Raw genomic sequence first — 26,108 nt, 5'->3', positions numbered from 1 at the left:
TGGTGCGGCCTGCCCCGTTCCAAGGGTTGCAATCCCCATACCGGTCAAAAAAAAAAAAAAAAAAAAAAGTCTCCTGTACATTTCTAAATTTCTTTGTTGTCTTAGAATGAATTCTACAAAGAGAAAAGTACTAACTTCAAATTCCACTTCCAAACAGCAATCTCAGTCCCTGAACTTGAAGCCCTTGGTTCACTTAACCTTGACAACATGAGTCTCCTGGTCCTTCTACAAAGTCTAGAACTCCTTTTCCATTCCCTATGCTAGGTCTGCCTCAGATTCATAATTTCTGATGTGGTGGTTCAGAAGGTTCATACCTGGAACTCTTTTCTTACTTCCTTATCAACTTCCTATGTAATATCCTGCACTGTGGGATTCTGCCAAGGATCCCCCCCAGAAACAAGGCCCTTACCACATGTAGCCCCTAGACAATGGAATGCTCAGCCCCCAGAAGAGAACAGTAAGAGACATGGTTTGTTTCTTCATAAATTACCCAGTTTCAGATATTCTGTTTTAAGCAACACAAAAGGACAGAGTCTGAAAAACCATGTTCATGAGAATGCTGGACAGGAGGGCAACTGAGAATATTGAAAAATTAGATAGCAAAAATAAATGTCAAAGAAGAGAAATGTAGGGATTATATTTTAGGAAAATACATTGGTAAAAAACAGCAAAATAAAGTATAGATATACGTGTAAATTCATCTAAGAGACTATATAATACATGTTTTTAATGCAAGGAGATAAGCCAGCCTCAGCTCAGGCACCTGTGGAAAAACTGCTAGAAATAGCTGAACACAGCCAAGATCTGCTGGGTTTTACTTTTCCTGGCCTCTGCCCATTATGTGCTTACTAACCTGGGAGGCTCTGGTTTGGATGTTCTTTTGTTATCCATGGCTCTGCTCCTTTGTCCAACTTGAGGATCACCTCAGGTTTACTAATGCAGTGCCCTGTTAATGGGAAGTAACATAGGACTTTATAAAACTGCAAGGCGAGATCCTTGTAAGAATGATAAGAGCTCAGCTCCAGAGATTATGTGATAAAGAGGACAACTTCAATCTTTTGTTAGATAGGGATGACATGTTTTTCATGAAATGTAGTCTTACCAAACAGCATAAAACCCTATATACCACTCTATTTTTATAAAAAAAATAACAAAATGTTTCTCCTGAAAGTTACTGGGGAGGTTCACTCACCCAATGACACCAAGCTGTTGTAGGTCTCCAGCATCACATCCCTGTACAAAGTCCTCTGAGCATCGTTCAAGTCCTGCCACTCCTCCCAGGTGAAGTACACAGCCACATCCTCAAATGACACCAACTCCTATAATGGCACATTGATCTCAATTCAAGCCACCAGCCCTGAGCCACAAAACAGGAATCTCAGAGTTCACATTTCTCTGAGGATGAGTGTCTTACGTGTTAAGTAAGGTACTTCTTTCTATACTCCATATAGTGGAGAGGAAAAAAAAAAAAAAAAAGCAGAAATATCCTGTCACTGTAATAATATATTAATTACTAAAATTTTGATTACAAAGCTTACCTAAGAACCATCCTTTTTGCTAGTGACAGAACTATGAATAAAATCCTGCTTCTCCAAGAAGTTTATAATCAGGTTTGAAGACATAAGTATGAATACATACCTGAATCAGTGTGTCAAATTAACAAATATTGACAGACATTCAATGGAAAATGGGGTAAGACCAAATATATTTCTATGTTGCATTCTGTATGCACTTCACTGAAATGCCAAAGATGTTAAGCTCCTCCGTGTGAACCACATGTTCTCATGAGTATGAGGCAATAGTAAAACTGCACTCACAAGAGCAAAGGAAGACATCCCATGTTAATGGAACTACACACAGCACCGTGTCTAAGTAAATGATCATGGGCAGTGATAACAGATAACCACACTACTAAAAAAACACATCATGGAATGCTTCTGCATGTAAATATTTTTCTATTGTAAAAAGTAAAACATTATATGCAACTGCTGTTTTTAATTACTTATAAACTAAAAGCATATTCAAAGGCACTCCAAAATATCCTTCCCACATGAAAAAGGATTATGTCTGCATGAGAGTGAACACTGCAACTTTCAAACACAGGGTGTAAATAATGTGGTTTTGTAAATACAAATCAGTTACATACTATATTTACAATTTAGCAGTCATCCACTAGAAGGAGAATGGAAAAAACTTTAGAGGGAGTCAGAGCAGAAGAAAACAGGGTGGTTGAAGACCAGCTGCCTTAGAACATACAGCAAGGCTGGTGAGGTAGTTCTCTTGGGAGACCATGCTTCTGGTAACACTAAGGTCACAGGTTCAGATGCCCCTACAGGCCACTGAGTAGAAAATAAATAACAGAGCAGTAAGCATAGAGAAGAAGAAAGTAGTACAGAAACAAGAAGCAGGAAGACACTGTGCTACTGAATTCCTGGGCAGAAATTAAAAGTGTTTTACTCTCAGGATCTCTACATAATCACAGCTAGTTATGTACTGGCACTTTAAAGTGTAGTCTTTACAATGACAGAGTATTTTATATTTATCTGAAATAAAACAGACTTGAATACATTGTACCTGAAATATCTGTGGGAATGTCCAAATGGCAATTGGATACATGATTCCAGAGTGCAAGAGAAATATGTAAGCTGAAGACAAAGACTGGAAATGTATTAGTCCATTTCTGTTGCTTATAAGAAAATACCTGGAACTGGGTGATGTCAGAAAACAAAATTTACTCCTTGCAGATTCAAAAGCTGGGGAGTCAAAAGTCCAGGGAACACAGCTGGTGAAGGCCTTGGTGGAAATGACAGTGACCCAGGGGTCTCACATGGCAGAAAATGGCATGGCAGAGGTCAAGCTCTCATGTGTTCTTCTTTTAAAGCACTCAGACAGAATCCCTGTCTACCATTATTAATTCATTCATTATGGTATGGTCCTACAATCTAATCACATCATTAAGGCCCTGTGTTTCAATTACCTTGATAGGATTTCTCACCAACTTTAACACTAAGAGTGGGGGTCAAGTTTTGGGGGGACATTCAGTCTAAGGCAGAGAAATGTCAAAATTTTGATGTTACCTGAAGCCATCAGAATGAATAAGCAAAAACCTAAGACATTCCATGTAAAAACATAACAAAACAAAATAACAAGGATGGAGTCCACAGAAGCACTTATCTATAAAAATAAGACAGAGGAAAAGAAATAGAATGGAAGAACAAAAAGAAATGTTCTAAATTCATTCCACAATTAAAGGAAAGCTCAGTATTAAATAGTCTACCAATATAATTCATTATATGTATATATATTTGCATTTGGTCTGTTTGAAAATCCAACATATTCATAGTTCTATGAGTGAAAATCCTTCAAATAATCATATAGATATTAGAAAGGTACACGGTGGGCAGGCAACTGAAAAGCATACACACACTAGAAAAAGACAAAAAGAACAGAATATAATATGTGAATTGTGTTGGACAATGTCAAAAGGTGTAAGACAGAGTAATGAGAAAACCAGCAGAAGAGGAGAGATGGAGGAAAAAAATAGAAGAAACACTTAAAACAATAATGTCTGAGAACTTCCACAAATCAATATCAGGCACCAAACCAAAGATTAAGGGAGTTAAGATAACACAGAACCAGATAAATGCCAAAAATCTACATCTAGGCATGTAGTTTTCAAACTTCAGAAAATCAAAAATAATAAAAAATCTGAAGTCAGAGGGAGGAAAAAATATCTTACCTAAAAAGAAACCAGATAAGAATTACACCCAACATCTCCTGAGTATCCATGTATGTAAGGAGAGAGTACAGTGAAATATCCAAATGCTTGATTAAAGAAACCTACAACCTAGAGTCCTGTGCACTATGAAATCAACCTGTAAAAATGAAGAAAAAATAAAGACTCTCAGGGAAACAAAAATTGAGAGAATTTGTTGCCAGTATACCTGCATTGAAAGCAATGTGAAGAAAAACAAACAAACAAAAAAACAGAAGAAAAAAGATATAGGTTAGGATGTGGATATACCTAAGGAGAACTAAAGGAATAAGTGAAGGTACAATAAAAACTGTTTTTTTCATTGCAACATAGTTAATTGTACGTATCTTTGAGGTAAAGAATTGGATATCATGATGTGTGCAATATGTGATGTTCAAATCAGGATAATTAGGATATTCTTCATTATACAGTGTAATCAATTTTTGTGACTCTTTACAAATACCTCTCTCTTCCACCATCTCCCTGATCATTTCCTCTGTCTTGTAACATCAGTTCTGTCTTCTACTCTTGAAGTTCAATGCAATACTGTGATTCTTGTATATTTCTTTTATTTTTTTAATTACTTATTTTCTTAGCTGCCACATATAAGTGAGGACATGCAAAATTTTTCTTTCTGTACCTGGCTTATTTTACCTTACATAATTTTTTCTAAGTTCATCAAAGTTGCTGTGAATGGCAATATTTCATTCTTTTTAAAGGCAGAGTAGTACTACGTTGTATAAATATACCACATTTTCCATATCCAGTCATCCGTTAATGGACATTTAGGTTAATTCCAACTCTTGCCTGCTGCAAATAGAGCTGCAATTAACATGGGAGTACAGGTGTCTCTTCCACATGATTATTTCCAATCATTTGAATGTATACCCAGGAGTAAGATTACTGAGTCATATGGCAGTTCTATCTGTAGTTGCTTGAAAAACTTCCAGAGGGTTTTCGATAATGGTTGCACCAATTTACAGTCCCACCAACAGTATAGGAGAGTTCCTCTTTCTCTGCATTCTCACCAGCATTTGTTATTCTCCACCTTTTTCATAGTAGCCAGTCTAAATGCAATGACATGATATTTCAGTGTGGCTTTGATTTAAACTTCCTGGATGCTGAGTGATGTTGAGCATTTTCTCCTGTATCTGTTGGTCATTTGTATATCTTCCTTGTGGAAATGCCTATTCAACTCCATTGCCCATTTTAAAAATCAGACTATTTGTTATTCTACTTTTAAATTGTGAGTTACCTGTATATTCCGGATATTGATCCTTCATCAAAAGCATAGTTTACAAATAATTTCTTCCACTCTGTAGGTTGTCCTTTTCCTCTGTTGTTTCTTGTCCTGTGCAGCAGCTCTTTAATTTGATATAATCCCATTTATTTTTTCTTTTGTTGCCTATGCTATAGGGATCATATTCATAAAGTCTTTGCCCAGTTCTACTTCCTGCAGTGTTTCCCTTATAATTCCTTTTAGGAGTTTTATAGTTTCAGATCTTACATTTAAGTTTTTAACCCATTCTTCCAATCCAAGACTATGGAATATCTTTCCAACTCTTGTTGTCTTTAACTTCTTTCAACAATGATTTGTAGATTACATTGTAGAGCTATTTCACATCCTTCACTGACTGTATTCCAAGGTATTTTATTTTGGCGGTTACTATTTAAGTGGAATATAGCTTTCTTGTTTTTTTTTCTGCTAGTTCAAAAACACTAGTGATTTTTGCATATTGATGTATCCTGCTACTTTACTGAAATTGTTTACTGACTCTACGAGATTTTTGGAAACTTTTTAGGCTTTTCTGTATGATGATATCAGTAAAAAGGGACAAGTTGACTTTCTCTTTTCTGTTTGGGATGCCCTTGCTTTCTTTCTCTTGCCTGATTCCTCCAGCTAGTACTTCCTGTACTATGTTAAATAACAAATGAAGGTAGATATCCTTGTCTTGTTCCCATTCTTAAGGAAAAGCTTTCAATTTCTCCCCATTCAGAATGACAATGTATTAGGTTGTCATATATTGCTTTTATCATGTTGAGAAACTTTCTTTCTATACCTAATTTGCTGACACTCTTTACCATGAAGTGATGTTGAATTTTGTCAAATGCTTCTTCAATGTCTGTTTAGATAATTGTTTTAGTCCATTTTGTGTTGCTATAACAATAATCATATGGTTTTTCTCCCTGATTTTGTTGATGGAGTGTATCACATTTACTTACTTGTGTATGTTGAACAATTCTTGCATCCCTGGGTTGAATCCTACTTGATCATGATGTATAATTTTTGGATGTGTTGCTGTATTCTATTTCCTAATATTTTATTGATGATTTTCCCATCTATAGTCATCAAATATATCAGCCTATACGTTATTTTTCAGTGGTGTCTTTATCGACTTTTGGGATAAGGGTGATGTTTGCCTCATAGAATGAATTTGGGAAAATGACGTCTGTCTCAATTTTTTGGAATAGTTTCAAGAGATTCGGAATTAATTCCTCTTTAAAGGTTTGGTAGAATTCAGCAGTAAAGACATCTGGTCCTGACATTTTCTTTGTTGGGAGATTACTGATTACTGCTTCAATCTCTTTGGATGTTATTGGTCTGTTTGTTATCTATATCTTCCTCATTCAGCCTTTGTAATTTTTATGTGTCCATAAATTTCTCTATTTCCTCCAGGTTTTCAAATTTATTTTTGTACAGATGTTTATAATAGTGTCCAATGATTCTTTGTTTCTGTGGTATAGGTTTTGATGTCTTCTTTTTCACTTCTGATGACTGTTGTTTGTGCCTTCTCTCTCCTTTCTTTAGTTTAGCCTACCTAAAGGTGTGTCTACTTTATCTTCTCAAAAAAACTTTTTCTTTCACTGATCATTTGTATTATTTTGTGGGATTATATTACACTTAGTATTGACCTGATCTTAATGATTTCTTTCTATCTAATACTTTTGGGGTTGGATTGTTTTTATTTTTCTAGTTTTTTGAGGTGTAGTGTTCAAATATTTATTTGCAACCATTCCACTCTTCCAGTATATGCATGTATCACAATCAGTTTCCCTCAGTACTGCTTTTGCAGTATCCCATGTTTTGGTATGATTTCTCTTTGTTCTCATTAGTTTCAAGAAATTTTTTGATTTCCTGTTTAATTTCTTCATGGATCCATAGGTCACACAGTAGTACGCTGTTTAATTTTCATGTATTTGTAAACTTTCCAGAGTTTTCTTTGTTATTGATTTCTAGTTTTAATCCATTGTCCTCAGAAAATACAAATGAAAGAATTTCAATTTGTAAAAATTTGTTGAGACTTGATTTGTGATGTAACTTGTGGTGTATCCTGGAGTACGTTCCTTGTGCTGATGAGAAAAATATATATTCTGTGTTTGCTGGATGAAATTTTCTGTAGATGTCTACCAAGCCCAATTGGTCTAAAGTGCAGTTTAAATCGTGTTTCTGTTGATTTTTCACCTAGATGATCTGTCCAATGATGAGAGAGGGGAACTCAGATCCCCAACTGTTATAATATTAGAGTCTATCTCTTTCTTTAGGTCTAATAGCATTTGTCTTAGTTATCTGTGCACTCCAAAGTTGACTGAATATATACTTTTGATTATGTTGTTTTCTTACTGGATAGAGCCATTTATCATTAATCTAATTAGTCAGTCTGTCTTTTGAGTGGTGCATTTAATCCATTTACATTATTTAAATATGTTGACTTACTCCTGTCATTTTGATTTTTGCTTAGATGTTTTAAATACCTTTTGTTCCTTTATTTTTTTGTTTGTTTTCTGTGTTTCTTGCTTTTTTTGAGGTGGTTAGATAGGTTTTTTCTCCTTAACATTAGGATTTTTGTTCTATTAATGGGTTTTATTCTTTCTTTTGTATTCATGGTAATGATTATTGTTCAGATATGAGATATAGTACCCATGAGAATATCTTGTAGGACTGGTCATATGGTGGTGAACTCCCATAGTATTTGTTTTTGTGGGAAATATATTCTTTGTCCCTAATTTCCAAATGATAGACTTGCTGGGTATAGTAGTCTTTCCTGGCAATTTCTGTCTTAGTATTTTGAATATATTACCCTTTTCTTGCCTTTAAGATTTCTGATGAAAAATCTGTTTTTAGTCTCTTGGTGTCTCTCTCTTATAGGTGATGTGATGTTTTTGCATGATTGTTTTCAAGATTCCCTGTCTTTGAGCTTTCTCAATTTCATTATAATGTACCTTGCAGAGGATGTTTTTGGATTGAATTGGTTCTGGGATCTTTGGGCCTCCTTGACCCAAAAATCCATTCTCTCCCTATACCTGAGGTTTTCTGCTATTACTTAATCGAATGTATTCAATGCCCTTTCCTTTTTCCTCCCCTTCTGAAACACCCCTCATTCTGATATTTGTGTGGTTTCAGGTTGTCTGCTTGTTCTCTTTGACTTTCTTCTTTTTTGAAAATTCTTTTTTACTTGCTTTTTTTTTGTTTGGTCCACTTGTGTTATTTTGAAAAGGCTGTCTTCAAGATCATGAATTTGTTTTTCTGGTCATTCTAGCATGCTGTTAAAGCTCTTTGTAGTGTTTCAAATTTCATTTAATGACACTTCCAGTTCCATGGGTTTTGCTTTTTTTTAGGGCAACAGTCTCTTTGTACATTTCCTCCTTCAGATCCTGGATACTTTCTCCCATTTTGTTCTGCTTTCTGTGTCATCTTCTATCTCATTGAGTTTCCTTGGGATTGTTGTTTGAAATTCCTTTTCAGTCATTTCAAGGACTTCTTGCTCTATATGGTCTGGTACATGAAAATTATTATACTCCTTTGGTAGTGTCATAAGTTTTATTTTTCATATTTCTAGTACCTCTACATTGGTCTCTAGTCACCTGGTAGAGCAGTTGTTTTTCACTAATACTCCAGAGTGGGCTTTGAGGAGAGGAAGTTCCTTTTGTTGATGTGTTTAATACTGACTACTGAATGGGTGTTTTAGTACTGGTTTCAGGTAGATGCATAGTGCAGTCTCCATGTAGGCACTTTGGCAAAATTCAGTATTGGAATTGTACATAGGTAAAAAGAATAAAAATGAACAAAAATCTCAAAAAAAAATTAAAATATGTTGAAGTACATGAAAGAGAAAATGCAACTTATCTAAATTTGTGGGATACAGAAATAGAAATCCTTTCAAAAAATTTACAATATTGAATGCATATATTTGAAAAAAAAGAAACACCTAAAATCAATAAGCTAAGTTTGTATCTTTGAGAACTAAAAAAAGAGAGCATATTAAATTGAAAGAAATCAGAAAAAATAAAAATCAGAGTAAAAATAAAATTTAGAAAGGAAATTGAGAGAAAATTGTCAATAAAAAAGTTGATTCCTCAAAAAGATCAATAAAATAGATAAGCCTACTGCTACATGAACTAAAAAGACAAAGACACAGAACAGCAATTACTAATATTAGAAATGAAAAAGAGGACATCACTACAGAGCCTGTGGACATTAAAAAATACTATGAACAATGCTGGGCACAAATTTGATAACCTACATTAAATGGACCAATTCCTTAAAAGACACAATTTCCCAAAACTCACACACACTAAAATGAAGTATTAGAATAGGACTATATCTATTATGAAAATTGAGTAAAAAATAAAAGAATCTTCAAAACAGAAAGCACCTGGGCCCTATGTGTTTACTGGGGAATTCATCCAAACATTTAAAGGGAAGAAATTATACCAACTCTCTACCATCTATTTCAGAAAATAAATAAGATACCTCAACACTTTCTACAAGGACAGTACTAACTGAATACCAAAACCAGACAAAGATATTACAATAGAAATCTACAAACCATTATCTCACATGAACATACCAGCATCTTCAAGAAAGTATTCAAAAACCTAATCAAACAATGTTTAAAAATTATGCACCACAATCAAGTCGTATGTATCCCAAGCAAGCAAGGCTTATTCAATACTTGAACATCAATTAATTTAATCCTTCACATCAAAACACTAAAAACAAAGAAATTAGATCATCATGTCAACAGATTCACAAAAAGTGTTTGACAAAATACAGCACCCACTCATCATAAAAACTCTCAGTAAATTAGAAATAGAGGAGAACTTCACAACTTCATAAATACTATTTACAGGAAATGAGTTAACATTAATTATTCATGGTAAAATACTCAAAGGTTTTCCAGAAAATCAGGAACAAGGGAAGAATGGGCCCTCTCACCACTCACAACATCACACTGAAAATACTTCACATTGTAATAACAGAAGAAAATGAAATAAAAGATTACAGACTGGGAAAAATAAATCAACTAAATCGTCTTTGGTTACAGGTGATATGAGTATTTGTGTAAAAAATTCTAGTAAGTAAATGAAAAAACTCCTGGAATTAATAAGTGATTGCAGCAAGATTGCACAACACAAGGTTAAGAAACAAAATTTTATCACATTTCAACATACCAGCAATGACCAAGTAAAATCTTAAATAAAAAACACAACATTATTTGTCAGAACCTGAAAAAATAAAATAGTTGCAAATCATCTATGTCATAAGTAATTAACATCAAGAAAACATAATGAAAAAACCTTCCACAGGTATACAACAAATAAACAAATAACCCGTTTTAAAACAAGCAAAGGATGGAGCTGGCTGTTTAGCTCAGTTGACTAGAGAGCAGAATTATATCACCAAGTTCAAAGGTTCAGTTCCCCATACCAGGCTGCCAGCCCAACAACACCCCTCAACAAAAAAATAGCAAAGAAAGTGAATAGACATTTCTCCAAAGATGATATACTAATGTCTAACAAACACATGATAAGATGCTTAACAGCATTAAACATAAGAAAATGCAAAACCACAATGAAATATTGCCTCACACTTAATACAGAATAACAGGTTTCAGTGAAGTTGGAACTTTAGTACGCTGTGGGTGGCAATATAAAATGGTGTAGCCCATGTACCATTAAAAAAAATACATTGGCTTCTAAAAAAAATTTAAATGGTATTACCATGTGATCCAGAAGTCCAAGTTCAATGTATATATCCAAAATAATTAATAGCTAAATCTCCAAAAGATATTTCCCCACCAGTGTTCATAGCAGAATTAGTCACACAGTGAAGTGGTGCAAGCATTCCAAACATCCATCCATGAATAAATGGATAAACAAATTGTGGTATATACACAGAAAGGAATATTATTCAGACATAAAAAGAAATGTAATCTTGACATATGCTGTAACAAGGAACAGTGAGGACGTTATGCAAAGCGAAATAAGCCACTCACAAAATTACAAGTATTGTATGGTCCCACTGATATGAGTCAAATTCTGAGAAACCAAACTAGAATGTCAGATGCCAGAACCTAAGAGAAGAGGAAAATTGAGGGTTGTCCTTTAATGGATATAGAGCTTCAGTATTCCAAAACAAAAAAGTTCTGGACATCTCTTGCACAACATTGCAAATATAAAATGGCTCAAATGCTAAATTTTTTATTATGAGTATTTTTCTTTACTAAAACTAAAATGAAAATAAATTGGAAGAAACTAAAATATTTAAAAATATTTGATTAAGGGTCAGCATGGCTCAGTTGGGAGAGTGTGGTGCTGAAAACACCAAGGCCGTGGGTTTGGATCCCTATATAGGGATGGCCAGTTAGCTCTCTTGTGAGAGTGTGGTGCTATCAACACCTAGTGAAGGGTTAAGATCCCCTTACTGGTCATCTTTTAAAATGTATATATATATTTGATTAACTGAAAAAAAAAATAGGGAAAAGAAAAGAGGAAAAGCAAAGGATTAAAACATAGATGAGACAACAACAACAATGAAAAACAGAAAAATGGCAGACCTAAATCTACCCCTTTTAATATGAAGATTAAATGGAATTAGTCTAAATATTCTATTTGAGGCAAAAACTATCAGATTTGGTAGGAAAGTAAGACCCAATGATACTATCCAGAGACATACACTTTAAATACAAAGACACAAACTGAAAGTTAAAAACCAAAGTTAAATTAAAAATACTACACAAACACTAATTATGAAAAGCTTAAGAGGAAATATTAATACTAGCCAAAAGAAGCTTCAGCACAAAATATACTACCAGAAATAAATGGAGCACTGAAGGATGTGGGCCACACTATTGCCTACAATAGCATGGAAAATGGAAAGGATATCTCAACATCTCAGGGGTCTGCCGAAGGAGTCTTCTGTGAACAATGGGAAAAGTGCTAGCTGGTACCCTCTCTTTGCCACTGAAAAAATATGAGAAGAAAGCTAAATTAAAGAAGGTTGGGTGACCAGACCACAAAGATGGTTTGAGCATGGTTTTGATAACACCAAGGTAAATGGTTTGGAACCCCCCATAGGTCATGCATCAACCAATAAATAAGCAACAATAAAACAAAGAAAGATGCTCAATTTCAAACAAAATTTAAAGAAAATGTTAGGAGCCAAAACTTACTGAGTTTGAAAGAAAACGACTTTTTAATCCAAATTTTTTTCCAACAAAATACTTTCAAAGACACATACTACTTTGTGGCAAGAATTACAGTGTTTTGTAAAAACAAAAACAAAAAAATATTTCCAGTATTGTAAGTACCATAGGGTGTGATACAAAGACAGTGCCTGATAAACAATAAAACTTCTTAAGAAATAGCTGCCTCAGAGAGAAGGGGAGGCCAGAAAAAAAAGAGCCTAACACATTGTTATAATGGATTATAGTACAATTGAAGGTCATGCTTTTTAAAGATGTACACGAAGTAATTTCTTGTATCAAAAGGGCAGAATTAGAAAAAATTTGTAAAGGGTCATTGGATTTTTAACTATTATAAACTAAAAATAGGCAAAGAAATTGGTCAACTGCAAACTCAAGCATTAAGAAAAATGGATTTTGACAGAGAGCCCAGAGGGCATAGTGCAAAAGCAGGAGGCATTTTTTCCAGAGTCCAACACCGGGCCATGATCAAAGAACTAAATCAGGTGCCCAGTGGGCATAGCTAGCTCAGGCCAGCGCCTGCAGAGTGTTGCCCCTTACCACCCAGCCTGTCTGAAGGGAAGTGTCCACATGTTTATGCCATTCTCCTCAATGTGAGCTGGCCACGTGTTGAGATGAAGATAACAGATCACCAGACATGATTTGCTTGGGCTTTCAGTCAACTGCATAACAGTAGAAGATTTCAAGGGCTCCTGAGAGGGGCAAAGTACATTTTGCATGTGGTAGAAACTTGTGGCCAGAGAGCAAATTGTGGTCTATTAAAGACTGCTGCAAAGTCTTACTATTCCTGTTATTGAGAGGTGGAATCTAACTGCCTTCCTCTTGAATCGGGGCTGCTCTTAGTGATGTGCTTGACTAAGAAAATGTGTTAGGAGACATGCTTTGTATCGGAGTAGAGATAACCAGAAGCCTCACAGCCACTGCCTGGGCTTCCTGGACAATTGCCCTGGGAGAAGCCAGACAAACCTAACCACACTGAGACTGCCAGACTCTGAGGAAGCCAACCTGGCCCCAAAGAGAGGGCTGGATGTCTGCCCAATGTCCCCAGCCACTAGTGTTCTTCCATGTGAGACCAGACACATCATGCAGCAGCCAAACCACACTGCCTTTTTTTTTTTTTTTCCTTTTTGTCTTTTTCGTGACCGGCAACGGATCACAACCCTCAGTGTCGCGCCCGCCCATACCGGACCGGGACCGGCAATGGATCGCAACCCTCAGTGTTGCTCCCGCACCTCGCTCAGCCAGTGAGCGGCCGGTCTGTATGTGGGATCCGAACCCTCGGCGGGAGCGCCGCTGCGCTTCCCAAGCAGCGCACTGTAGCAGTGCGCCACCGGGCCAGCCCCACACTGCCCTTTTACAGACTACTTACCCACAACATTCCAACATGGAGTAAGGAAAAAATTCTTATTCTAAACAACTAAGTATTGTGTCACTTTGTTACACAGCTGATTATTGGAACACCAAACAAGTCATTAGAGACCACTGGCAATACTCTGATATGCAACAGGAAGCATGTAGGTTCACAATGAACATTAGGTCCAAAATAAATAAAGCCAGCATTTCACATCTTAGGTTACATCTCAAACTCTGAGAATGTCAACCTTCAGTTAACTAGTTTGTCACTTTTCTTTTTTAACCAACTGTTACCTACGGTTCTAGTTTATAAATGTACTGATGACTAAGGCACACATCCATTTTTCTCATTCATTTCTAAGTGATTACCTGAAATAGGAGAATAAAATACAATATGTAAGAAAGTTTAAAAACATGACATGTCTTCTTGAACAAGAAACAGACTACAGATAGGATCACCAACATAAATTTATGGAAGCAAAATGTACAAATTATGAAAATCTGCAATTTCTGTTTTTATTCTTTGCATGCCTTTTTATCAGCTCTTTGTGAATGTCCCACTAACTCCTGAAGGCTTTCTCCCCTCAGAGTCTTAAGGATGTCACCACAGGTGCTGCTTAGAAGCACAGGTCACCAGGATTGAACCTCATCACCCAGGAAACATCCCCTTCAGCTTTATACAAGAATATTTCCAATGGAACAAAGTTATTGTCTTTATAAGTAGCAACACCTCCTTCCCCTATATATGCAGTGTATACAGAAATCAGAATAAATGAAAAGAACAAGGAAACAAGCAAGAATGGACACCACAGAGGATTAGACACAAGAAACAAGGAAGAGTCCAGGAAACATCCCATTTCACTGGCTTGGGTCACTGCCTGGATGGTAGTGATATCACATATAAAAGAAGTAAACGCCATTTTCATTTTGGATTCAATGACCTTAAGGTAACTTTTGAATAGCTACAAAAAGCAGGCAACAGCGAGCTGAACCTGTGATCCAAGGAAAGGAAAGTAGAAAAGGGAAGAAGCTAAAAAGAACCAACACTGCAAACAACAGAGGACTGAACCTGTCAAGAAGAGCACTGTGAGAATAGTGCACAGAATGAAGTACTATGATGAGCGATGTTTAGAAGAAGAAAGGAGAAGAATTCAGAAGAAAAGAGAAAAAACCATCAGTAAGGGCATGAGAGAAACAGAAGAATTTCCAGGAAAAGATCATGAACAGCAGTTTCAAATGTGGCAGAAGATTCAAGTTAGAAAAAGACTAGAGAATAGGCAGTGCATTTCACTGTAATTTAAGTGATAATTTCATGTTTTATCCATGAATCATGTACAGACTTCCAAACCTGTACACAATCCACAGGACATGTAAGTGACGCCATCTTGAACCAAAAGCCTCAATCACAGCACCAAGTAACTGAAGGTGCATTTGCCATCCAGGCAATGCTAGCATGAAAACTCTCCAGCTGAGTACAGCCAACATGTGGATCATAGAACTTCAAGGAAATAAAATGGCCAGATATTTTAAACCATTGCATTTTGATTTGTTCTTACACATCAAATGCTAAATGATACATGTAAGCCCCCAAAACTCAGTATATTTTAACAAAATTATGTGGGTGAGAAAGTCTTACATTACATGAAACCTTACAGTCTGCTTATTCACCAACATGTGCCTTAGCACTCGTTACCCATTTCCACTGTGGAAAGCTATGTGTTTATTTCCAGGTTGGCAGTCAAAAACTTTCTAATAGAGACGGTATTTCGGAATTTAGTGCCAACAAATCCTCATATTCTCTGAGAATTTGGCATATTCTCTTCTCAGGTTCCATTCCAATCATGTAAAAATGTGTCTGCCTTTTTGACATGACATCAGAAAGACCAGAGACAAATTTTTATCCAACTTAGATGACACAGATATCTATATGCAAACTTGACCTTACATATGTACATTTCCTTTAAGCTGAGGTTTATTCATTTCTACTTTTCCATTTTAATTCATGCTCCCCATAAGACTCAGGTAATACAGTGAAAAAATGAGGAATAAATAAACAACTCACTGGAGATTTATCCATCTTTTCTTGTTCTTGGAAATGCATAGCGCACTCAGGCAGCTTAGCTGGGAGCAGAGGGCATGGAATGGAGTAAGGAGAGAACTGTTGTGGCTTGACCTTGGATTCTTCTGCCCCAAACTCTCTACACATTAGCTGGAAAAGACAAACAAACAAAAAGCCTCCTTGTGAGACAACAATCTTTATCGTCAATAAGTTGCAACAAAGACCCATGAAACGTGCATCTGCGAGTACATTAATTGGTACACATTAGACACACAATTTATTTTTGGGTTAATGAAAACTTGTTACCTACTGATTTAGCAAGAATCAACGATAACTAAAATAAAACTTCATTTAAACCAAAGAAAAACACACTGTGTCATTACTAAAACCAATAGCATAGAAATATAGTTAGGCTATATTATTTTCATACTAATGTAATGATTCCACACATGACTCCAGATAAGTGTTTCCACTACAACAAATCTTATTTATATGTACCTAAATATCTGATCAGTATGCATCTTGCAACCCAACATCTTTTGCCCATGATTATACAGGTAAAAAATGTTCATTATGTATATTTCTTTTGGTACACTATTCCAGTAACGTTATCCACTGACGGAACTCCCTGCACCCAAACCCTCATGTAGTATGCTGTGACAAAGAACTGGGCTTTGCTACATGACTTGCTTTCACCAAGAGTACATTAGCATATGTCAGCAAACATAAGTTTGACAAGTAATGGCCACTGGTGCTTGCCTTCTTAAACACAATCATAGTGTGAAGAAACCTGGGGCTACACTTTTGGAGAAACAGGGCCCAGCAAAAAGTCAGCACAAATCACAAGATATGTGAGTGAAGCCATCTTGAACCAACTAGCCTCAGGCAAGGCACAAGGTGACTAAAGCTGAACTGCCCAGCTAAACACACCCAAAATATGGATTCATAGAACTTCAACATAATAAAATGGCCAGGTTTTTAAAGCCTTCTATAGGCTTTAGGTTTTTCCTTATATAGGAAATGCTAAATGATACACTTAAGCCCCCAGAACTCAATATGTTTTGAACAAAATGTTGTGGAGGGAAAAGCCTTAAATTACATTTCAAATACAATCAACATACCTTTATAACCACAGGGACAATTTTGAAAATTACAATGAATGTCAACTAAGAGGACTTCATTGAGGTTCCTGGCACTAATGCAGGCCATGTGAACCATAAAAGCAATTGTTTGAACATCGGTAAACTATGGTATAAGATTTTCTGGGGTTTTTTTGTTGTTGTTGTTCTGTTTTGTTTAATATCATGTAGAAGTTGCATATTTTATTTTATTTTATTTTATTTTATTTATTTTTTTTTTTTTATAAAAAGATGACCGGTAAGGGGATCTTAACCCTCGACTTGGTGTTGTCTACCATGGTACATTCAAAAGTTCATGGAAAAATATAATTAAAAGAAATATAATATAATAGGGATTCTCTCCATGAAGTTTTGAAGCACATTAGTATTCTCATTTTCCCATTTAAGTAATGTAAAATTGACTCCTGTATATATATCAGCAAAATTTGTGATTTTCCAGAACAGAATACTGACATTAAGGGAAGTACTTATGTTATTTATTCTTTGTGGTGACATGATCCACAGAAAGCACTGGAGATCAAAAAAGGATAGGGACGTTTATGGCAATGTATGTTAAAGCATACATTGTTCCAAGTTGACTTCAGCATTACAGAAGTAATCTCAACAGTGAACAAACAGTTGTTTTGATGGAAGTGTGGCAAAATGGAGAAAAATAGGCAAAAAGTCAGGATATCTAACACCAACAAATCATGTAACCCCGGGCAACTCACATTTCCTCATAGCTAATTATTTTCACTTTTCTTCCAAGATAGAAATACCTTGCAAAATATTGCTGAACTACCAGAAAGAAACTATGAAGATATAATACCATCAGCATGTCTACATGCCAAAATTGGTGATAGGCTGGGTTTGAGAGAGCTCAGTCACTAGAAACAATGAGGGAAAATTTAAGGAATGGGAGTGTGTTCAGAGAGCACTGCAGACAGATCCTCTCAGCTATGACGGCTTATTCCTGTAACCCACAGAACACCTTCAAAACCTCTTCAGTAACATTTCCTACGTCCTTGCCTATTCTCAAACTCACGCTCCCTTTTGAAAGTTGGCCTAAACCTTCTAATATCACTCAGTCCCAGATAGCTTCCTAATGAGATTACTGGCCAAGTGCTGTGCACTGTAAGCACTAGACTGAATAACTCCATGGGTTGTGAAAACTACGAATTTCTGGGACTCTTTTGCCTTTGCTCTGAAGCAGTCCTGGGAGAGTTCAGGCCACAGCGATGTTCTCCCCCAGTGAGATTCCTACTTATATTCAAAGGGTGCCCTCCTTCAAACTCTGTCCCAGCTCCTGTATCCCAAAGAAAGCCCGAATTTCATCCTATGCCCCAATGTCCCTCCTAGAAGACACTGTTCCTGAAAACTTCGTCTTTTGACACGGTCTGTAAACTCAGACCAGGAGTGCTAGGCAGGCTACACAAGGCAGGAGGGACCAGAAACTTGACCTCCTGAAGAGACACCAAGAAACCCCACAAACACAACTGCCACAGAGTAACACTCCGTCTGCACACGCCTCAGTTATTTTTCTGGGAATTGGGGGGCATTACAGTAATATCAACACATTTATGTTACAGAAGGTTAAAGTCAATGTCCTGTAGGCCGGCACCAGGTTCCTGGATGGCGGAAGTGGAATATGACCTCCCGCACACCTCCCAGGCTCGAGGTCTTCACACACCCCCAACCACACACCCGGGGCCACCCTGGACCTGAACCCCCATTCAGGGACACATGGAACCGGCTTCTGCACACTAGGCAGCACCACGACCACTTTCCAGCAGCGCCGTCTTCTGAATGAGCAGTCGTAAAAACCGCAACCCCGGCGCCCCTTCCCCGGCCCTGGTCCGCGCTCGCGCCGCACGTCAGGCCCCTCCTGCCCGAGGCCCGCGGCGCTTCCGCCCCGCCAAGTGCCGGGACACCCGTCCACTCCCCAGGGCCCCCACCTCCACACCTACCTTCAGAGACGCACAATCCAACCCCAGGATCTAAGGAGCAGCGTGGGGAACTCGGCAGCCTCCAGAATCTCCACAGAAAAGATGGCGGAGTGCTGCGGCCCGCACACGCGCAGTAGAAACCTGGAAATCCTGTCGCACGGTAGTCCTGAGAGGGTGACGTCATGGCAAGGCAAAACTACATTTCCCAGATAGCGCGGTGAGCGAGGATGCACATGCGCAGAGGAAACACACAAAGACAGTTTTCCGTAGTCCTGTGCCTGGTTCCTTAGTGGTCAGTGACACTACGTTTCCCAGAACACTCTGGGATCCGACATTAGGAAACAAAAAAGAAAATTTTTAAAATTTTCCCTGCACGGAAGACTGCTCCCGGGAGATCAGTCCTTGTTCGATCGAGACTGGTTTCTACCCAGGCAACACACTAGTCTCTGTTCCACAGATGTGGAATTCTGTATTTTTATTAGACATTGGTTTGGCAACCTGAAACATTGTGGCAGTAATGGGGAAATTCAAATGGGGGCCTGTATAGCTGTTACAGACCTATGTCTATTTTTAAACATACGTTTTCAAGTATGAAAAAATCGAGTTCCGGGCATGATGGTGGAATAGACGGTTCTCAGTGTCACTCTCTCCCACAAATCAACTAATTTACAACAATAAAAATGTAACAACAGCCAAGCTAGGGCTGCTGGAGCTCAGAGGAAGAGGAGGAGATACCCACAGAGTTCATGAAGACAGGAGAAGCCATGATGAGAGAAAGAAAACACTGCTCATAGTGTTTCAGGATGCAGCCTCTTTAGGGCTGGAGCTGCTCAGGGCATGGAGCAGGAGCCGGCAGAAGCCTAAACTGTGCCTTTTGGATGGAGATACTTGGAAGTGGCAGGGGAGAAAAGGGCCTTGGTGGACCCCAGGACAGCAAGACCACTAATAGGGCTCCCATGAATCCATGCAGGAGCAAGGAGCCAGAACAGTGGAAAAATGGGAGCCATTCAGAAGCTAGTGAGTCATTGCAAGGGACTGGCACAGGGCCAATCCCATGAAAAGTGTTTGGAGCATGGGCATTGGGGGAGATGGGCCCACCGAGAGAACACTGAGACACAGCAAGGACAGCCGAACCATCCCCCAATCAGCACAGGACCACTCAGAGAAGATTGGTCAGGAATGCAGAATTGCATGGGGGTGCAGTTTGATGAAAAGACACAGGCCCAGATCAGAGTTTCTACACAACGAAAGTACACTGGGTCTCTGGAGCACCAGAAGTACCTACAAGGTCAACCATTAAACCCTGAGCTGCACACAAAGCCTCTCCTAGGGAAACAGCAGCAAAGCAGCAATTTAGCTCAACCACAGAGCTCAAGTACTGGTTCCCACAGGAAGTTCTACCATTTTAGAAGTAAGCTAAGGACAAAAAATTAGTACTGGCCCAAGCACACCACCAGAGCCTTGGGGCCCACCCAGGGACCCAGGGTATGGAGCCAGGTACCAGACTCCACACCCACAACCAGGCACACCACCAGTGCCTTGAGGCCCTGCCCAGCGCCCAGGTCCTGGATCCGGGGACTAGGCCCCTTGCCAATGACCAGGCACAAAACCAGGGCCAAGGAGCATGCCAAAAATATCACCTCCATGTGGGTGGCCCACCACAGCCACCACACTAATCACGGCTGCCACAAAAGCGATTAGACAACACAACCACCACGGAGATGGTCCACCAGCCACTGGAGTGCATTGACACAAGGAGAGTCACCAGCAGAGACCAAAGAAAAGAAGAGGATGTCTCTCTCCACAAAGCCCATTCCAGAGTGACAAAAGAAGCATCTGTTCTGTGATAATATGGGGGGACCTGAACACACCTTTCAGCATTGGACAGATCCTATAGGCAACAAATCAACAAAGAAACCATTACTCTTTCAGTGGGAGAGAAGATATCTAGGGTTATCAGTGGTGGGAAGGAGGAGTGAAAGGGGGATAGGGATGGATTGGACAAGGGGCATAAAGAAGAAGTACAATTTGTAACAATATACATACTAGTAATATTGATTTGATCAACATATGTCAACACTGAATCCCAAAAATATGTATTATCAATTATGATTCAATTAAAAAAGAAGAAAAGAAATCATATCTCCATTTTATTTTAAATGTTTTTAAAAATTGACAGGGTAATTTTCTTTCAAAACATTAAGAAATGTTTGTTCTCATCAAGTAAACTAATTTGTGAGTCTCAATGCATTGTATTACACAGTTAGAAAAACTGCTCTAGTGTATAGTGAAATAAAATAGCAGGGTCACAGGGTAGATTCTTATCCTTGTGCCAATTTATGCTTGCAGGGTCTGATAATTAATTGCCCAGAAATTCCCATGTTCCATTAATCCATCTGTCCCTTTATTAAATTAAATTTTAGTAATTTGGGATGTATTTGTGCGTGTGTGTTGGACATGAACTTTACCTTTTCTTCTATGGTTTCTGCATCAAAATAGGCAAAGAGATCTTTACATGGGTTTATCAAAGTTTCTGCTGTTGAGGTTCCTCTTAAAACAGGAACTAGTGCTGGCTAGTTAGCTCACTTGGGAGAACATGGTGCTGATAACACAAACATCAAGAGTTCAGATCCCATTACTGGCCAGACACCAAACAAACAAAGAAAACCCACAAAAAATGCAAAAATGCCTAGCTTGAGTAATCAGAGTTGATTTGGGCTTGAGTGTTAGAATGTGGCGCAGAGTAAAAGAAGGGTGAACATTGGGGGTGTGTGGATGGGATGTGTGAGAGGCTGTGGTCATGTCTAAAACCTATCTTTGGTTTTCTCTTTTCCTAATGTATTTCATGCCTTGTTCAAATTCCTGTGTTTTCTTTGATTCTTCAACTTCCCCTCAGTGATTCTAATTGCAGATCCAGGGAACTCAGCCTTGATCTTCCCACAGCCCACTTGTCTTGCACTTTAGAATCTATAGGCCCCCAACCTTGAATTCCTAAATCCCATGCCTCTCTCTTAAACAATTATTGGTATGGTATGTGGGAATCCTTTAAACATAGGATGATTGGCAGGGATTGGGTGGCAGGAGACACTGCCTGAACTTTCACACTTTGGATACAATTTGTCACTCCCTCTCTTTGTAAGTCTGCCTCATGTCCATAAAAGTGGAGACAGTAATACACATTTGGATGTGCAGACCTCACCCTGAGTCCACATCTGTTAACATAAAGAACAATAATGCAATCCCCTTTCTTCACCTATGAAGGTAAAGTTCTCTCCTCCAAGGAGATGAGGCTCAGGGATGATGCCTAAGTGTTTCCACATTAGCCATCTATTGTAGCTTTACGTGTTCAATTATACACTTCTATTGTTAAACTTATTTCTATGGATTTTATTTTGATTCTACTGTAACTAGAATTGTTTCTTCAATTTTATATTTTGATTAGTTATTTTTGTGTACATAAATACAATTGGTATTTGTATATTGATCTTTTGTTACTTTTCAGAACTCTAACAGTTTTTCATTAATTCCTTATGGTTTTCTACATACAAAAACATGTCAACTGAAAATACAGAAAATTTTACTTTCTCTCCAATCTAGATGCCTTTTATTTACTTGCTGCCAGTTTTTCTGTCTAGTACAATGATGAAAAGGTGTCTCAAGAATGGATTGTTTATCTTGTTCCTAATCTTAGAAAATAAGCATATTAACTTTCACCATTAAAAATAGTGTGAGCGGTGGATTTTTCATATGCTCTTCATCAGTTTGAGGATGTTCCCTTCTATTCCTACTTTGTTGAATATTTTCTTCATAGAAGGATGTTGGATTTTGTCAAATTTGTTTTGTCCATCTATTGACTTGTCGTCTGGTTTTGTTTATTATTTTATTGATATAGTGTATCATAATATGCAATTTTTTTCTATTAACCAAATATGTAGTTCTGGGTATATGAAACATTGACATGGGATATAATTATTTTTATATGTTGCTTGGTTCTATTTACTTTTATATTTTTATCAAATTTTGCTACTATACTCATAAGGTGCATTCTTATGAAGTTTTCTTTCCTTGTAATGTCTTTGTAGAATCTTGGTATCATGGTAATACTGATGCCGGCAATGAGTGGAAAAGGATCTCTACAATGGTTATCTTCAAGAGAATTTGGGAACAGTTGATGGTAAATATCCAAATGTTTGTTAGTATTTATCATTAAAGTTTTTGAACATGATCCTTTCTTGTTATGTAGTGGTTTTTCATTGTTAATACAATCACTTCACCTGTACTAGGTCTATTATGATGATTAATTTTTTTCTTAACTCCGCTTTTGCAATCTGTTTGTAGGAATTTTTCCATTTCATGTACATTATCTAATATATTAACATGTCATTCTTCATATTATTCTTCTCTAAATAGTTTTATGTGTGAGGATGGTAGTAATGTCTCCTCTTTAACTTCTTATTTAGTTATTTTTGTCTTCTCTCTCTTTCTCTCTCTCTGGTCTAGGTAAGGATTTATCAGTTTCTTTAATCTCTCATGAGCCTAATTTTGGTATTCTATTCTTTTTTCTTTTCCCATTATCTGTTTCAATGATATCTCCTGCAACCATGATTCTTTTTTCTTTTTTTAAATGATCACCGGTAAGGGGATCTTTACCCTTGACTTGTTGTCAGAACCACGCTCTCCCAAGTGAGCTAACCAGACATCCTTATATAGGGATCCAAACACTTGGCGTTGTTGTTATCCGCACCACACTCTCCCAAGTGAGCCATGGGCTAGCCAGCAACCATGGTTCTTTTCTTCCTTCTGCTTACTTTATTTATTTTATTTTTTATATTTTCCTTTTTTGTGTGTCCAGCAACGGACCGCAACCCTCAGTGTTGCACCCGTACCGGACCAGGACCGGCAACGGGATCGCAACCCTCGGTGCTGCACCCGCCCCTCGCTCAGCCAGTGAGCGGGAACCGGTCTGTATGTGGGATCCGAACCCTCAGTGGGAGCGCCGCCGCGCTCCCAAGCAACGCACTTTAGCAGTGCGCCACCGGGCCGGCCCCATGCTTACTTTAAATTTTACTTGCTCTTCCTCTTCCAGTGTCTTCATGTGTAAGTTTAGGTTACTTACTTGAGATTGTTCTTTTTTAATATAAATGTTTACATCTATAGACTTTCCTCTAAGCTTCACTTTGTCTTCCAAATTTTGTACATTGTATTTTCATTTTGAGTCATATTAATGTATTTTTGAATGTCTCTTTTGATTTATTTGACCCATTTATGATTGTGGAGCATGTTGTTTACATCAGATAAATATTTTAATTGAAATGTAATGTAAAATAATATATCAAACAGTATCATACTCTGTAAATTTAAGTTTGTCATGTGTGATAATGTGCTTCAATTTTTCAAGGATATATGGATGTAATATGAAATGTATTTCTTACCACAGGATGAATTTCAACAATATCTGAAAACCACAAATTATTTTTAGTCACTCTTTTTGCCTTTGAAATGTGTTCACCAAGTTGCCACTTCCTTCTAATGTGGTCATCACACAAATCTGTCTGTAAAAAGAAGTCTTATTTTCAACTGTGCTTGTGTGCCTGTGTGTGTGAGAGAGAGAGAGAAAGAGAGAGACACAGAGAGGGAGAGAAAGAGAGACTCTTTTGTATCCTGTGCTGCAATCGCTCACTGCTCTTTGGCCACAGGCCTAAAATAAAAATCTCAGCCCAAATGCACCAGCATACAATATTCAGATAGAATTTGGGGAGTGGAGTCACCATGAGTAAATGTTGACAATAAGGTGAAAGAGAAGAGCCTCAGGTGCCTGACAATGCAGGGCAACTTGGGTTACTCAGATGTGCCACAGAAGTTCTCCATTCATCCTTATCAGGAGCTCTCCATTCTCTCCTCAGAACTCTTTATTTCTTCACCTTCACCCTGACTCTTAATGCCTCTCCTCTTAAGAACTAAATGCTTTCTCCCTCTCTGACTTGTATATTCCCATGCAGTATGAATGAGGCACTGGGGAGCCAGGACCTGGAGGATGTGAACAGAATACTTCAAAAGTGAATTGTTACCACTGTACTGTTTCTTTCTTCTCACTTTTGGTTTGTGCACTGTCTCCCATCTGTCTCATTCCTACAATCAGTACTTCCTCATACTCTTCCTCAATAAATGGCTCACAGGCTGATGGAAGGAGTAAGTCTTGAATATCACCTGACAACAGAGAAAGCAAAGGGTTTACCAGAAAGATAGAAAAAATAGTGATAAAGCAGAGGTAAGAATTTCAGTTTCCTTTTACATGAGCCAACCGCCTTCCTGCTTTTGCAGTTATTCACAGCCCAGATGGGACTGATCCCTTGGCTGCTCTATCATTTCTGATACTCTCTTTAAAATGTCCAGTCTCTTTTGTACAAATTGAAGTTGAGTATATTTCACTATTTTTCCTACTATCATAGTTTATTACTGATGAAGATCTGTCCTTACCAATATGACTAATGTCTAGCTTTATCTTTCTTGAGGAATTACTTTTCCAAGAATTTAGGAGTTCAGAAATTGATTTCTGACTTGATTTGGGATAGTAGACAACCCCTGTTATGGGCTGTGAACATGCTAATTGTATTGAAACCATGGAGATAAATTTTCCATCCCATCCCCATGTTTCTATGCTCCCTTACAGTTATGCAGGGTCAGAAGACTAGTTATGGCCCATGAATCACCTCCAATAAAGCACAGAACCAGTGTGCAACCTGAAATGTGCTCCAGATGAAGTAACTCTAAGAGTTCAGAGCCATAAACAGCCTCGGTCCCTGAGTCACTGTGAGCAGCAACACACACCCCTTTTTGACCTGAACATAAAGGTGAGTGAGAAATATGTTCTCTTCTCTGCAACCACTGAGTTAAGATTTTTTTAAAATGTAGAAAAGGAAGTCACTCCTCCAGAGTGTTTGGATAAATACAGTACCCCATGTGCATTGTGGGTGTGCGAGTGGGTGTTGTGGGGGGAAGATCGAGATGCTTGCAAAAGAGGAAGAGAGCAATAATCGGAACACTACAGGACTCTATGCAGCTTGGAAATGTTTTGTGTGCCTAATCAAAGTCGCAGGTGAAGTGCTCCAACTGGGCTGTACTCTTTCTCCTCCTCTCCATCTAGACTCAGCCCTAGCTCTTCACCTAGCTCTGTCTGGGTTCAGTGGTCTCCAAATGCCCTCCACTTAAAATTTTGGAGGTGTTGCACACTGCTGTCATCTCCCCATCTGTGTTTGATATTAGTCCAATGACACTGATTTTGGACTTCTCTTCTTCCAAATTGTGGAAGAATAAATTTCTGCTGTTTTAAGCCTTGCAATGATTTCTTCTAGAAGCAATTAAAAATTACCGTCCCTTTGTGGCTGACCCATG

The 26,108-nt window shown here is 37.9% G+C and overlaps 1 protein-coding gene across 1 annotated transcript in view; it reads right to left on the bottom strand.

Moving 5' to 3' along the window:
- The window catches only part of LOC103609858 (zinc finger protein 420-like), a 24,965-nt gene extending 6,081 nt beyond the window's left edge, over nt 1-18,884 (bottom strand). Inside the window, exons 1-4 of the mRNA XM_008594131.1 lie at nt 18,738-18,884; nt 15,656-15,802; nt 1,193-1,319; nt 854-946 (exon numbers count right to left, since the gene is read on the bottom strand). Coding sequence (XP_008592353.1) covers nt 854-946; nt 1,193-1,319; nt 15,656-15,799 — 364 coding nt within the window. The 5' untranslated portion in view covers nt 15,800-15,802; nt 18,738-18,884. The remainder of the gene's footprint in view (nt 1-853; nt 947-1,192; nt 1,320-15,655; nt 15,803-18,737) is intronic.
- Nucleotides 18,885-26,108: the final 7,224 nt, after the last annotated feature.

The sequence above is a fragment of the Galeopterus variegatus genome, unplaced genomic scaffold (assembly GCF_000696425.1).
Source record: "Galeopterus variegatus unplaced genomic scaffold, G_variegatus-3.0.2 Scaffold10205, whole genome shotgun sequence".
In the NCBI taxonomy this organism is placed as follows: Eukaryota; Metazoa; Chordata; class Mammalia; order Dermoptera; family Cynocephalidae; genus Galeopterus; species Galeopterus variegatus.
This window is presented reverse-complemented; position numbering and strand designations above follow the sequence as displayed.